At 38.7% G+C, this 14,258-nt stretch overlaps 1 protein-coding gene across 1 annotated transcript in view; it reads left to right on the top strand.

The window, feature by feature from the left end:
* LOC129754298 (nuclear factor NF-kappa-B p110 subunit) overlaps positions 1-11,340 on the top strand; it is a 59,211-nt gene extending 47,871 nt beyond the window's left edge. Inside the window, 3 exon segments of the mRNA XM_055750268.1 lie at positions 5,186-5,639; positions 5,710-6,297; positions 10,915-11,340. Coding sequence (XP_055606243.1) covers positions 5,186-5,639; positions 5,710-6,297; positions 10,915-11,019 — 1,147 coding nt within the window. The 3' untranslated portion in view covers positions 11,020-11,340.
* Positions 11,341-14,258: the final 2,918 nt, after the last annotated feature.

Below are 14,258 nucleotides of genomic sequence, written 5' to 3'. Positions count from 1 at the left end.
AGCTTGAGCCTATTTCGACCTTAAGATCTATTTTTTTAACGACTTAAACTTAAGTATGACGTTCCAACAGCTGATTTCTGCAGGGTGTTTTTTTTTACAGTTTTGCTTGAAAATCTGTGCATTTTGAGCTTCATTTTCATCATTTTGTGAAAATTAGAAGCGCAAGAATACCGTTAACAAATCGTATGCTACCCTCAACAAAGTCAGTTGGATAAAATTGAAGAAGTATTTGAAAGTATGGAGAGAAAAGCAGATTCGTGGACAAAAAAATCTGTGCGAAAATCGGGTCCGGTGGATAAAACTTTGGACCAAAAATTTATGTATACATATTCCAGTAAGAAAACAGCTTCAGTTCAGGATGTGGCCAACAACGCGGATACCCTCTCAGCACTTTCCATCGTACCAAGATAAGATTGGGTCTAAAGACACAAAGGAATCATAAGAAGACGAAGTCGAGTCAAAATAAGCTGCTTCTGTCAAACCAAGAGCCGGTAAATTATATCATCAACTGCTGTGAGGAAAATCAGTGTGCGTTATCATCGAAGACGAAATCAATTGCAAGTTTGATCACAAAACGATTCCGGGTGACTGGTATTACACTGTTCGGGATGGCCAAATTATTGACGAGACGGACATCCATTTTTACCGAAAAAATCGATAAAAAGGTAATGGTTTGGCAAGCCATATGTTAGTGTGGTATGCTTTCCGAGTCGTTTATGACCACTGACACAATGAATACAGCCGTTTACATTGGAAAGTGCCTGATCCGACGCCTGCTCCCCATAATCCGCAAGCATAATCACCAGTTACTGTTTAGGCCAGATTTGGCATCAGTTCACTACTCAAAAGACTCGATGCTTTGGTACAAATCCTACAAAGTCCAGATTGTACCCAAGGATATGAATCCGCCATATTGTCCTCAAGCGAGACCGATTGAATCTTTTCCGGGCCCTCACCAAATCGTATTTGAGACATCATATGAAGCCTGCAGATTCTATCGAAAACATCGCTAAAGAGTTAAAAGAAAGTGGTTAAAATCATCGCAAATCAGCCTGTGCTGAAGCTAACGAGCAGTCTTCGATAAAAAATTCGTACACGATTGCTGTTCATACTGTTAATTTTAATCGTGTTTAGACATATTGGGACACCGTAAATTCTACAGGAGTCTGTAGCATATAGGTAATAAATTGTCCTGAAACAGAAGCGAAATAGAATCACCAGTGCCAGATTGATATGTCAGAGCCACTTGGAAGGTCGTCGAGGTAAGAACCAGTTGATGGTTATCGGACCGGGAATTCATAAGAAGGCCATCGAGCTGAAAATGCTGTATTAGAAGCCAAAACATCAAGCCGAAAGTCTATTGGAAGGTCTTCAGGCGGTCAATCTATTGAAAGGTCGTCAAGTGAAGGTCCTCGGGCCGAGTATGTAATTGCAAGACGTCGAGCCCAATCCGGGATCTCATTGCATTGGTAGATCATCCAGCTGAAAATCAATCAGATTGTTGCTGAACCGAGAATAAATTGGAAGGTAGAAGAGTTCGGAACCAGTGGAAGGTCGTAGGACCGGCATTGCAAGCTCGACCAGCCGAAAATTTATTGGAAGGTCATGGAATAGATATGTCACAACAGTTAATCGATATTGCAAAAATATGTATCTATGTTTGAAAATTGTCAATAAATTTTGATTTTCAACGCCAGTCAATCTACTTAATAATCATGCTTAAAATTAGAACTGTAAGACCGAAATCATTTATTATGTCTCTATGAACCCAAGATTTCGAATCTTGATCATTTCATTTACATAGTATTCCGTATCACGACATAACTTGATGAACATATTTCCTAAAATTCACTCGGTCATTAGCTACCTTTCTCCAATTTCTCGAACATCCCACGTTCGCCAGATCACGCTCCACTTGGTCTAACCACCTCGCTTATTACGCCTCTGCTCGTCACGTCCCTACCGGATTGGCGGCGAACACCTGTTTTGCAGGACAGTCGTCCGGCATTCTCGCAACATGTTTTGCCTAGCGTATCCGTGCAGCCTTCACCACCTTCTGGATACTGGGTTCACCGTCGAGTCGCGCAAGCTCGTGGTTCATCCTTCGCGTCCACACTCCGTTCTCCTGCACGCCGCCAAAGATGGTTCTTAACACTCTTCCTTCGAATACTCCGAATGTACGCCCAGCAAACATGAAATCGTATCAGAAATGATAACTTAAGTCGTTCACAATGGTGTTGCGAATCGCAATTTCAACTGCATTTTGAAAAAGTCGTATAAAATGTCGTCTGAAGTCAGTTTAAATCGTATATGATAGAGAGTCCGCCATGTTTTCAAATTTTGAAGTTCTCTCTGCAACCAGTAGTGCATCCAGATGGCTACAAATCAGATGAGAATTGAATAATATTGAAGAAATGAAATTGATGTTTGTATATTGCCTCCACTTTGGTAAGTAAATGCTGTTTTTTCAACTTCCATACGATCATTTTATAATGTACATGGAACGTATATCAAAACAGCATAAGAATGTAGCTTCAAAAATGTTTGCTGGGCACAGGTCCTCCTCGAGTAATATCCAAGTCTCGTGCCCGTAGAGATGCGTAGAGATGTCTAACAAGCGTCATGTTTAGGTTACACTTCGTGCAAGGTATAAGTCTCTTCGACCGCAGTTGCTTGAGGAGTCCATAGTACTTAGGCACGACTTCCGCTGATCCGGCCACTAAACTCATCTAATCTTGCAGACCTAAAATTACGGTCCCTTATTGTTGACCTTCTTCAAAATGTGACCTAAGTCCTGGATTGATGAATATCGACTGAATTGACCTGAAGGTTCTCGATAGAACCTAAAGAATGCAATTCCCGAATTCGATCTGTTATTATTTAATTTTCATAACACATTATCGTCAATTAAGGATTTGATTTTTCATAAGCTCTTAGGCTAGAACATATTAGAAATTCTTCTTCTCTTCTTCATAGGTATGAATCTTTCCACAAAATGGAAATCCCGTAAAAAATTCTTCTTTTGTCACTTGGAGTTGAAACATCACGAGGGAGGAAGGGTGGAAGAAGGGGGGTTGGGATGACAAAAATAATGAAAAAAAACGATAATAATCCAAATTTTCAACTAATTCTAACAAATCGGGCCATTACTGGCTGATTGTTTCCATCCTGTTTTGTCTTGTGATAGAATATGTTTTATTTGGTTTCTTACAGACATATGCAATGCAATTACGCTGGGAGGACAAAGCCAGTTATTAGAAAGCTTGTTGATGCCAGTCCGGCATAGAATCTTATACCGATAGTTCCACCTTCAAGGATGTTCATTATTGGAGTAGAGTCTGATTTGTGGGTGTAGTTCAGCAAATGCTATTGGCAAATGCTGCTTAGCCATTCAAGCTAAGTAAAAGCTACCGAGGCAATTGCTAGTTTCTTATTCATGTCGCTTACTATTCCAATTCATGACGAGAAGCGTTAAAAGTCATGTTCCGTATTTTGACCTACCGAGGGGTTAATGTAAACTTCAAAATAAAAACAGGAATTTGAAGGGTGATACGGTCAAAATTTGGTCAATACCAACTTGACGTATTTCTTTCAATTTTGCATTTGAAAAACCTGACCTCATTTTAAGGTGTGTGTAGAATGTTGCACCTATTTTGATTTTGGAATTCACTCTTCAGTTGTCAAAATGCCGTCCAAGGAAGAAGCGCAGCGCGATCCCGGAGGCTGTACACGACGATGCTGACGAAGTTTGACTGCGTGGTAATGGACGACGAAACCTACGTCAAAGCCGACTACAAGCAGCTTCCGGGACAGGAGTTTTTTACGGCAAAAGGAAGGGGAAAGGTAGCAGATATTTTCAAGCACATGAAACTGTCAAAGTTCGCGAAGAAATATCTGGTTTGGCAAGCCATCTGTACCTGTGGCTTGAAAAGCAGCATTTTCATAGTTTCCGGGACTGTCAACCAAGAAATTTACCTGAAAGAGTGTTTGAATAAACGGCAGCGCCTTTCCTGAAGAAACACCGTTGTTCCGTACTGTTTTGGCCGGATTTGGCATCTTGCCATTACAGTAAAAAGGCCATGGAGTGGTATGCCGCTAACAACGTGCAGGTGGTTCCCAAGGACAAGAACCCTCTCAACACGCCAGAGCTCCGCCCAATTGAGAAATACTGGGCTATTGTCAAGCGGAACCTAAAGAAGGCCAAAAACTGCTAAGAAGCAGTTCAAGGCAAACTGGCTTTCTGTGGCGAAGAAGGTGGACAAGGTGACTGTACAAAATCTGATGGCAGGGGTTAAGCGTAAGGCCCGGTAATTCGGATTTGAAAAAGCGGAATCCTAACTGAATATTTTTCCTGAATTTTATACTAATTAAACTTGAAAAAGAAATTTAATTTGATTTTTTAATAAACGAATTCACCTATTTACACGCGTTTTTCCTTGACCAAATTTTACCGTATCACCCTTCAATTCCACCCTTATTTTTCGTCATTATTCGGAGAAGTTTTAAACATAAAATCTTGGTCAGGTCGACCTGCAGGACATAGGTAAATTTATTCATGGTGCTTTTGATTGGCATAAAACTTTTGATAACTCAGTTTCTCTATAGGCTTATCACCAAAATTTTGTTTACAGTTGTTAAACTAAGGTTTTTTTGAGCCCGTATCCGGACCGGGCAAATACGGGCTCTTTTATCTAAAAACCTGTCAAAATCCGGGCAAGTTTGGCCAAAACTCAAGAATTACTCAACAAAAATAAAAAAATCAAGAAATGAAATTTTTCATCAAAACTCAACAGCAGATTTCAAATCGTTTTTTAGGCTTCCAAAAACCGTTCATGTTTATTTTTATAAAACATGCTCAAAAAAAATAGTTTTGACGCACAAATTAAATATTTAAACAACATAATTTGTTTTTAATTGTTTTGGAAAATAAAGTGAATAAATTCGGGCGAAATCCAGGGTAATTTTAATGAAATCTGGGCAACCGGACCGGGCCGGACAGCACTTCTCCCAAATTTTGTAATAAAATATATAGTTGAATCTTACTTCGTCACTATAAAAAAGATTAGCTATCGACTAGACATACGCTACCCGAAGTTCACAGATACATACCTAGTTAAGCTACCGAACTTCCTTTCCTCTGAGTATTTACTTACTAACGGATCGATCTTCTTTAACTCCGTTTCAGCTGTCTTCACATGGCGATCGAACGGCGTAACGCTTCCATCAGTCGGCATCTGATTGAGCTGCTGCAAGCCTACCAGCTCCTTTTCCTGATCGATCTGTCCAACGAACGCTCCGAAACGGCACTGCATCGGGCCATCTCCGGAAATGTTCCGGAGCTGGTTCAACTACTACTTGAGGCCGGCTCCAAGACCAATATTTGCGATCAACGTGGTAACTCGGCACTGCATCGAGCAGTCGTTGAGAACGCCGGCGAGAGTTTAGCGGTACTGATCAATCATTGTAAACGCATCGGAGCACGACTGGACATAACGAACGACGATGGCTGCACGGTGCTACATATGGCGGTGATGCACAAAAATCTCAAGTTGGTTCGAATGCTGCTGGAAAAGGGGGCTTCACCGAGCCAGCGAGATCTCAAACACGGCAACAACATTCTACACATCGCCGTCGAGAGTGTAAGTTAGATAATGATTACCTAAATGGGAGGTTTTTTTTATTAAAACTTGTTCTGTCCTATAACCACAGGGATCATTAGACATGGTCAACTACATTCTGGAGAGTGTGGACCCCTCGTTAGGTGTCGAGCCAAACAACGCCGGATACACTCCGTTACAGCTGGCCAATGCCAAACATCACACCAATCCGAACTACAAGCTGATCGTACGGGAAATGTTACGATTTAATCCGGCCGGTGTCCTTGAGAAAGATTCCTCGATCGACGAGGACGAAGACGATTCGGATCAGGCAAACGAATCGGGCATCAAATCGGATCGCAGCTCCCCAGCCGAGGGAATCCTACAGTCTATGAATCTTACCTGCAATCAGGTGGAGGTGATACGGATACTAGAGGATCACCATTCCCCTGACTCGGCAGATCATTCTAGCACCGAACTAACGCCCCTGAAGAATGTCCCATTCAATGGGACCGATCACCACCTGGTCGAGTGTCACGTCAGCTACCTTTTCGACGAGGAGTGTCTTACCGCTTTGTGTGAACTTCTGAACCGGAGTGGCATGTGGCGAGAGCTGGGATCTTTGCTAGATTTCAATGCATTTTTTACCATATGGGAGCAATCGGCCAACCCCACTGAAATGCTGTTGAACTACTTTGAGGTAGGCATTCAATGTATAAACTTGTTCTTTTGATATAAATGAGATTTGACTTGACTTTTCGTTGGTAGGGGGTTTACCAAAAGTTGTTCGCCATAATTGACTTGCCCAATGAACAATTGAGCTAATGAGATGTCAAACGTGATGAGCTAATCGGTTCTGAAATTGCTGTCTATTTTGCATATCTTCTTTGATGAGACGGGCTTTTTTAATAACTTGAATAATAGTCAAAGCTTCATGAGAATAATAACTGCAGGTTGATCCGAAATTAACGCATAATTCCAGTGAAGAACAACACACAAAATTATTAAATTCTTCAATAACTAAGCAGTTTCGCCCAAATGGCGACGAATTCAAATCGGGCTTGGGCAGGATCGGCACTCTAAAGCCTCGTCCACACTCGGCAACCTGAAATGCGATTCCAGTTGTTGAGATTCGTTTATGTTTACATCTTGGTTGCAGTAGGTCTCCCATACTTGTCGGGAGACTTAAGAAATGCATCTCGTCGTCCAGTTATTGTAAACAAAAACAAGTCTCAGAAACCAAAATCGCAATTCAAGCTGCCGAGTGTTGACGAGGCTAACTAAACGACTGCAAGACTGTGCGACTGAAACGGGCAACCCTACTCCCCATGCACTCACATTACTCTTCTCCTAGTAAAATATTCCTTTAGTTGGATTGTTAGTTTTTCTGGGAAACAATTCGCATCGACTAATGTTTATTTTACATAGAACTTCAATTTTTTGCTATTTTTTGTGAATATTAGAAGTGCAATCAGCTAAAACTATTTGAAAAAACGGAGATCTCAATCTTCTTTCACTTTTTTTCACCAGTTCAAATCTCAAAACACTGTTTTTTATACGTTTTATGGGACCAAAAATCTGAATCCGATACTTGCTTAGCAGAAATCTCAATCAACCGTTACCGGTTCTAAAAAGCAGACATTCCAATCCACTTTTAAAGTAACGGTTAAAAAACAGTAATGTTATAATCTGCTTGAATGATATTTTTGCTACCAAATACTCTTTTTATTCAACGGGAAATAATCTGCTTCAATTTTTCCAGTCAGTAACTATTCAATTCTATGTAACCTTACTCAAAACCTTTGAAAAATTTTTAAAGAAGAACTTTTCGATTTACAATAAAAGGTATCAATTGAACAATAGGGTGGTCAAAAATAGAAGTAGGTTCAGGAAACCTTGGAGGCTTACATTATTCCTGGGCCTGCCCGTATCAAACTTCAGCTTATTTGGTAAACTCTATGAGATCACTTAACGACCCTAAAGTTTGTATGAGAATTTGACACCAATTGTTCTAACGAATCTGCAAAATCCACTTTTTTGGTTCTTGAAGCTGGGTTGTTCGGACGAAAGTCATAAGGCCGAAGGTTATTTGGCCGATGGACGTTAGGCCGAATGGGTTATCAGGCCGAATGGGTTATTCGGCCGACGGTTATCCAGTCGAAGGCTGTTAGGCCGAAAGGACGCAAAACTGAAAGGATGTTCGGCCGAATGGTCACAAGTCCGAATGGTCACATGGCCGAATGGGTTAAAAGGCCGAATGGTCATAGGGCCGAATGGTTATAGGGCCGAATAGCCATCAGGACGAATGGTTGTTAGGCCGATGGTCGATGGATGGTCGAATCCGGCCTGATGACCATTTGGCCTGATGACTATTTGGCCTAACGACCATTTGGCCTAACTACCGATCAGCCCAACATGCAAAAAATCGATAATATGTTTTATAAGCCTACCTTAATATACGGTTTTGCTTATTGGGTTTTTTCGGTGAGTGAGTTTCACTCATGATTAGTTTCACTCATGATTATTCGGCATAATGACCATTCGGCCTATCGTCCATACGGCCTGATAATTCGGCACACACAACCATTCTAATGACAATCGGCACACCGACGACCATTCGTCCTTAAGATTATTCGGCCTAATGACCATTCGGCCCATCGTCCATACGGCCTAACACCATTTGGCACACCGACGATCATTCGGCCTTACGATCATTCGACCTTGAGACTATACGGCCTTACAATAATTCAGCATAATGACAATTCGGCATAATGACCATTCGGCCTATCGTCCATACGGCCTAACACCATTCGGCACACCGACGACCATTTGGCCTTACGATCATTGGGCCTTACGCCCATTCGGCCTTGCGACCATTCGGCCTTGCGACCATTCGGCCTTGCGACCATTCGGCCTTGCGACCATTCAGCCTTACGACCATTCGACCTCACGACCATTCCGCCTATCTTCCATTCGGCCAATCTTCCATTCCGCCTCACATCCATTCGGCCAAGTAACCTTCGGTCTAATGTCCCATTCGGCCTATTTTCCTATTCGGCCGAACATCCGTCTGCCTTTTAACCCATTCGGCCTAGCGACCTTCGGTCTAACATCTTTCAGGCCCCCTAACTCTTATACACATTTATCACTACAAAATAAGTTTTCTTAATTTGGACGTCGAGTTGCTTTATCAACACCCTTAATAACTTTTATTTTGTAACTTTTATCATCTCACGCTTTGGACCTTTTGGTCGGCCAAAGAACAATTTCAGGCCCAAGGTTTTGAGTCTGAAACATGCATTCGACCTATCGTCCATTCGGCCTAACGACTATTCAGCCTAACGATTATTCGTCCTGATGATCATTCGACCTTTCGTATATTTAACCTATCGTCCATTCGGTCTTAAAGCCATTCGGCAAATCACCACAACCGAAAAATTTTCCCATTCGGCCTAAGAGCTTTCGGACAAATAACCTTAGGCCTTATGTCCTATCCGGCCTATTGTTCTATTAAACGAACACTTTGGTGAACTTCGGTGTAACATCTTTCGACCAAGTTACCGGTCCCCCATTCGTAATATTCAACTGATTAGCAAGGTTGCAGCAAAACAAATTGTGCTTTAAATGGCGTTTCTCTGAATTTCATTGAAAAGTTACTCCTAAGCTTAACAAATTGGATCGTTTTTGCAATTTATCTGCTTAAAAATGAATTTACCTTTCCAATGTTATAAAATTTTTATGGTATAAATTCCGAAATTCATAATTTAGGGGAGAATGGGGATACTTGATCATTTTTTTTATTTTCATCATATTCTTTTCATACACAAATTACAGATCGTCATCTTTTGCATTTGCCGACGGCGTGTAATTTCAAGTTCATATGCTGCAAAAGAAAGATCGATACATGAACCCATTGATGAACTAGAAGCGTTTTTGTGGGACTAAAAATAAAGGGTGATACGATTAAATTTGATCATGGAAAAACGCGTGTAAATCGGTGAAATCGTTTATTTAAGAAATCAAATTAAATTTTTTTTTCAAGTTTAATTAGTATTAAATTCAGGAAAAATATTCAGTTAGGATCCGTTTTTCCAAATCCGAATTGCCGGACCTTACGCTTAACCTGCCTGCCATCAGATTTTGTACAGCCACTTTGTCCGCCTTCTTCGCCACAAAAAGCCAGTTTGCCTTGAACTGCTGCTCGTCCTTAGTAGTTTTTTTGGTCTTCTTTAGTTTCCGCTTGACAATAGCCCAGTATTTCTGAATTGGGCGGAGCTCTGGCGTGTTGGGAGGGTTCTTGTCCTTGGGAATCACCTGCACGTTGTTGGCGGCGTACCACTCCATGGCCTTTTTACCGTAATGGCGAGATGCCAAATTCGGTCAAAACAGTACGGAACAACCGTGTTTCTTCAGGAAAGGCAGCAGACGTTTATTCAAACGTCACGTAAATTTCTTGGTTGACAGTCCCGGGAACTATGGCTTTTCAAGCCACAGGTACAGATGGCTTGCCAAACCAGATATTTCTTCGCGAACTTTAACAGTTTCATGTGCTTGAAAATATCTGCTACCTTTCCCCTTCCTTTTGCCGTATGAAACTCCTGTCCCGGAAGCTGCTTGTAGTCGGCTTTGACGTAGGTTTCGTCGTCCATTACCACGCAGTCAAACTTCGTCAGCATCGTCGTGTACAGCCTCCGGGATCGCGCTTTGGCCGTCGTATTTTGTTTATCATCGCGATTTGGAGTCACTACCTTCTTGTAAGTCGATAGTCCGACTCGGTTTTTGGCTCGATGCACGGTTGTAGACGATACACCCAGCTCATTTGCAGCATCTCGCAGAGAGAGGTTTCCCCCCGATCCAGACTTCCTGGCTGTCGACAAACGTTCCCAGAACACTTTAATTACATTTGTAACGGTTGATTTGGCAACTTTAAGCGATTTTGCCAGCTTTGCGTGTGAGTAGCTCGGATTTTCGCGATGCGCGAGCAAAATTTTGATACGCTGCTCTTCTTCCTTGGACGGCATTTTGACAACTGAAGAGTGAATTCCAAAATCAAAATAGGAGCAACATTCTACACACACACACCTTCAAATTGAGGGTTGTTCAGGTTTTCTAAATGCAAAATTGAAAGAAATATGTCATGTTGATATTGACTAAATTTTGACCGTTTCACCCTTTATTATCGAGTTTTTTGATAGAAAATATTGACATTTTAGCAGCCTTGTATTAAGAAACATTTCAGAGCGAAACTTCAAACACACATTTTTCCAGTATTAATTGATACCTGTATTAAATATTAGTTTTATTTGTTTCATTCCAGATGCAAGAGATGAAGCTCGACCACCTGATCAGCATACTGCAGGTCCTGGAGCAGAAAGACGCCATCAGATGTATCGATGAGATGGTCTGTCGACAGATGAAGTAACATGTAGAAATCCTCCGCCTTGGTGTTTTCCTTTCCAAGGAACGCTGACAACCATTACCCTGTTATATCGAAGCTCAATCGTGATTCTTATTTTCGGTTAGGAGGTTTAAAAAACTGACCCAGTGTATGATACAAACGAATAAGACGAACTTTTATGAGACAGTAACAATCAGTGCTAGTGATACATAGTGTTAAGATTATTTTCTGACAATTTTTATATTCTGCTGTACCAAGTGCATTCCACTTGTAATGTTTTCTTTTTCGAAAAGATGGTTTTTATCAAACAAAAATTCTCACATAGATATTTTTTAAGTTTTAAAATGGGGTTTTTCTCGATTTTATTTCACTTAGTGAGTATCACCACCTGTTAAAATAAGCCAAATTGGGGGTTTTTCGGGTAGTTTGTAAAGAAAACACAAAACACACATGGTTCTTTAAGTGGTTTTATTACTCAACGAGTGATATGAATCAAGTCGATTTATGAATGGAACATAGTATTGTTTCCAAATCGAAAAAGTACCCTGGACGCACATGAAAGACAATTGGAGTAGGTCGCGGTTCTCAGAGAGCCATTTCCACGTGTACGATGACACGTTTTCGATCGGTTCTCGCGATTTTCTCAGGAGAAAAATTTCACCCCATTATGGCATTAAATTACACTCTCGTCAATTTGGTGATCTAATACCTTCACAATCAATTGAGTAATGGGTTGAGGAAAAAAACCTTCGCTAACTGGGTGCAATTAAAGTATCATTTATTGACTAGCTATAATATTTACACAATCGTTTCAGTAGTATAATGGCTGGATTTTGGTGATTCTGGAGTGGGCCTGTGATAATTGCACGGAAAATGGGATTTTTTGCTTCTGTAGATTCTTAGGTCGATTAAAGTAATATCATTAATGAGTGGAAACTATTGGAGTCTAGATGAGGTCATTCGATCGATTTAGATTTCGATTCATTTTTAACACTAAACATACCGCGAGCGGTCAAATGGTGGCAAACACCTTTTTCGCTATAACTCTTTTATTTCTCAATCGATTTCTACAAAATTTAAAGTTTCGAAAAGCTACAATCAATTATTTTAAACTTATTTAAAGTTCAAAAAATTCATTGAAGCATGTTTTTTCATAAAAAATTCCTTGGTCTTTGAATAACTTTAAAATAATTGATTGTAGCTGAAAGATGTCTGAGAAGCATATTGAATCACGTCATAAGCTTTTCAAAACTATAAATTTTGTAGAAATCGTTGAGAAACAAGAGAGTTTTAGTGAATATAGTGTAAGCCGTCATTTGACCGCTCGCGGTACCACATGCGTTATTCAAAAACCACAACACTTAGAAAAATTTAAAAAATACAAAAATACTTGCATTTTAAAAATAAAAATAGTCCTGTCATTTAATTTGCATAAAAATATATATTAGGCGTAATCATCATTTCAAGTTAAAAAACCGACATTTAGTGTTAACTAAAACCAATAATCAGAAATTTACTTTTTATTTGGAATTTTTATTTTAAGCTCTTAACCAGCTTAATCTTTAATGAAAAAAACACCAATACCAAAATAACCTTTTTGCTACAAATTTATGAAAACTTTGTATTCCAAATCAGCATTATACAAAGGCTTTTGACAGTCAATTTGTATTTAATTGAAATTATTGAGTGTCTAGAAAGTTTTTTTTAACCAATACATATTTTATTGGAACTTAAGAGTGTCTTCAAAGGGTTATTCAGTGATTTTTTAACAATATATAGATGTTTTATAGGAGCTAACGTGTGTCTTCAAAGCCTTTTGTTTCTTTATATGAGTTTTTCAAAAGCTTTTTGGACAGTCATTTTGTATTTTATTGAAACTAACGAGTGTCTTCAAAGCCTTCATATCTTTATCTGTTTAATAATCTTTTAATAGACAATTTTAACTTCATTAGGTCATTAAGGATTTCTAGTAGATAATTGAGATTTTATATAAAAAAGCGTTGTTTTGCTTTTTAGTATTCACTCTACAAAATCCTTATAAAGAATCTCAGGAATATTTCTACGAAGTGAAATTTTCAATTCAAGGAATGAATAGTTACGGGAAAATGCTTGATCCCAAAAGTTATTTAAAAATGAGTGTTGACAAAAATTTCGGAAAATTGGCTCACCTCCGGCGGAGTTTAGTCCTAAAACATTTCATTCACGACACTGTATTGAAACTTGAATTTTGAATTGCATTCAAAAAAAAAACTTTTGTTTTGAAGCTCAAACACTGAAGCTTGACACTTAAGAACTCTCCCTCGTCTTTAGAATGGGTCTTCTATAAGAATTTTAACTAAATAAGTTCATAATTTTGAACCAACCATTATAACCTTCAAATTCATTCATCAAATACTAATCTAACTGGAAGCTATGAGACAGGCAATTTCTTCTAACGATACTTAACAGAATGAGCAAATTTTCATTTGAAAACATAATATTCAATGCTTTATTAATAATCACTTTGATTTATTATAAAATCGTTTATGTCATTACAACATTTTAAATTCAAACATTCTCCAAGAAAACAATTTCTACTTCAATTTTGTTTTATGATTTTTGTTCTTCTGTTCACTAACATGTTCAAAAGGGTTTTGATAAATTACACAATGCAACAAAACTCAAATTTTCCGGTGGTGCAAAGAATTTATGAGCTTATTTTGATAAATTTGGGTGCCCTGAATCCAACTATTCAATTTTTTTTTAATTAACTTTTGGAGATATGTAAAAATAATTTACAAAATTTCGACACTTTTTTGAAAAAAAAAACTGTTGAATATTACAATTAATTTACATACAAAGATTTTATATCATAATCAACTTTCCCGTAGAACATAATTAGTTTAAACTTCTGCAAAAAAAATTACGAAAATTTTTACGAATTTTATAAAAAGTTTCAAACCAAATTTAACTTTAGATGTTTATCGAAGCAAATCGAATCGTTTTGTCGTCTTCAACAAATTTGCTAAATGAATCAAAACATTTTTTTAAAAACTTTCTTTAGTAATGTCAAAAAAGATTGTAGTATATTTTTTCAAGTTTCTAAAAATCGAAGAATTTTACTTTTTAAATTAATGAATTTTTGATATTAGGTAGAATATAAAAGCTAACTTGATCAAATGGATAAGGAACAACTCAGGGTAAGTTTTTGTTTTTCAAGTAGATTTTTTGTTTCATCAGTTATCAATGGTCGATTTCTTTTGAACAAGATTCGAGTTCAGGAT

Source organism: Uranotaenia lowii, chromosome 3 (assembly GCF_029784155.1).
Source record: "Uranotaenia lowii strain MFRU-FL chromosome 3, ASM2978415v1, whole genome shotgun sequence".
Lineage (NCBI taxonomy): Eukaryota > Metazoa > Arthropoda > Insecta > Diptera > Culicidae > Uranotaenia > Uranotaenia lowii.
The sequence above is the reverse complement of the archived record's forward strand: the minus strand, read 5'-3'. Positions and strand labels throughout refer to the sequence as shown.